The sequence below is a fragment of the Protobothrops mucrosquamatus genome, unplaced genomic scaffold (assembly GCF_001527695.2).
Source record: "Protobothrops mucrosquamatus isolate PMUCROS unplaced genomic scaffold, P.Mucros_1.0 scaffold2, whole genome shotgun sequence".
Classification (NCBI taxonomy): Eukaryota; Metazoa; Chordata; class Lepidosauria; order Squamata; family Viperidae; genus Protobothrops; species Protobothrops mucrosquamatus.
The window spans coordinates 3,355,600-3,357,676 of NW_015386389.1; the positions used below are offsets into that span (position 1 = coordinate 3,355,600).

The 2,077-nt window shown below is 43.1% G+C and overlaps 1 protein-coding gene across 1 annotated transcript in view; it reads right to left on the bottom strand.

Annotated features, from left to right (window-relative positions):
- The window catches only part of BORA (BORA aurora kinase A activator), a gene marked incomplete at its 3' end in the record, with an annotated part of 16,050 nt that overhangs the window by 7,419 nt on the left and 6,554 nt on the right, over positions 1–2,077 (bottom strand). Inside the window, exon 6 of the mRNA XM_029287368.1 lies at positions 1,129–1,185. Coding sequence (XP_029143201.1) covers positions 1,129–1,185 — 57 coding nt within the window. The remainder of the gene's footprint in view (positions 1–1,128; positions 1,186–2,077) is intronic.

Sequence of the window (2,077 nt, forward strand, 5' to 3'; positions counted from 1 at the left end):
TTGGTGTATTTGAACTATTTAAATGTATAATTTTTTTTTATTAATGTGGAGGAGATGGATTGTTTATAAATAGAGTTTGTGGAGTTAGAGATATTAATATTTGTTTACCTATATTTGAATATTAGCCTGGGACTTGGTTTGGGAAGTCCGGGGGGGTGGGATATAATATAATATTGTGTAATACTTGTGATGTTTTTTTGTTTTTTTTTGGAAAATAATAAAAATTTTATATTGAAAAAAACAATTAATGTGATTTTTGCTGTTGCATGCATGCTGATAATTTGTCTAACCTTGGCTTATACTTTGTAAGTTTGAGAGCAACACTGCAGGCAGCACTCAGGTCATCTTTTAAGTCTCTTTCTGGTGTCAGATTTGATATAATTCAAAGCTGAAAACAGTGTGCTTGCTCCAGAGGCTTCTTTTGGCTAGGAAGGGGCTTGAGAAATGGGTTTTTCCTTTATGACCTGTGGACTTCAACTCCCAGAACTCCTAATCAGGGACTCTTGTTTCCCTCCCAAAATAAATCCAATCGGACCACTTAATGTTTTGCACAAGGTCAAAGGGGAAGCGAGCACAAATCGTAGAAACTCGTTTGGCCTCGCCCTTTTTAAGGGTTAGGGGAATTTTGGAGCTTGAGGGCAGGGATGGACGCGTTCCTCCATCTTCTGCATCGCCCAGAAAAACTGCAGAGAGGAGTGACGAGAGCAGCCACAAATCACACCAAGTTATGTGACTTTATACAACCTCTCAGACTCACTTTAGATTGTGATCCTTTTAATCACAGGGATCTTCGAACTTGGCCCTTTTATGACTTGTGGACTTCAACTCCCAGAATTCCTCAGCCAGCCTCCATTTTGTTTGTTAGATTTAAGACAGGGGTCTTCAAACTTGGCCCTTTGATGACTTGTGGATTTCAACTGCCAGAATTCCTCAACCAGGCACGCTGGCTGAGGAATTCTTGGAGTTGAAGTCCACAAGTCATCAAAGGGCCAAGTTAGAAGACCCCTATTTTATCATATGCACTCTGCTTTTGAGGTATTATTACAGCTTCTCTGGTCCAGTTCCAACTCTTTTAAAACTGTTATAGAGACCCTACAGGAACAGCACGTTATTTTACAAGTTACCTACCCAGAATCTTTTCCAAATCAAAATCCACAGGTAGAGATAACACAGTCTGACAAGCAGCTGGAAACAAAAAAGAAAAGAAAAAGAATCAGAGCAACAATGCTGCATCACTAAGACCAAAGCATTTAAAAACCCTCTCTGCTTTTAGACTCTTCAGACTTCACAATAAAACACAAATCTTTCCAAGGTTGCAAGAAGGCTGGAACAAACTGGGACAAATTCAGCTTTTCAGACACTAAGCAGAGTGAGACTGTTAAGGACTTCAATGCGAGTTCTCTAGGAACTGCAAGGCTGTATGGACTCCTGCGAGTCCCCTGGACTGCAAGGCGATCAAACCGGTCAGTCCTAGAGGAGATCAACCCTGACTGCTCTTTAGAAGGCCAGATCCTGAAGCTGAAACTCAAGTATTTTGGCCACCTAATGAGAAGGAAGAACTCACTGGAGAAGAGCCTAATGCTGGGAAAGATTGAGGGAAATAGAAGAAGGGGACGACAGAGAATGAGGTGGCTGGATGGAGTCACTGAAGCAGGAGGCGTGAGCTTCAATGGACTCCAGAAGATGGTAGAGGACAGGAAGGCCTGGAGGAACATTGTCCATGGGGTCGCGATGGGTCGGACACGACTTCGCAACTAACAACAATGCTAGACAGGAAATAGCCTCCCACAAAAGCCAACTGTACGGGACTGCAAAGACTTCTTGCTCCTAGGCACAATGCCAGAAGGATGAAACAACACAAACTTCTCCGTTTTATCGAAAGGTAGTCCCTGAGGTATGGCCATAATGGAACCTGCCCACTGTGGTCATAAGTCATGATAGTTGTAAAACCGGGTCTGTCATTTTGTTTTTGCGAAACTGAAAATAACTGAGTAAAACCATCCTAAAACGGAGTCAATGCGACTGTGGGACACTGCAGATGGCCATATGACTGGGGGGGGGGGGGGGGGGGGGGGGG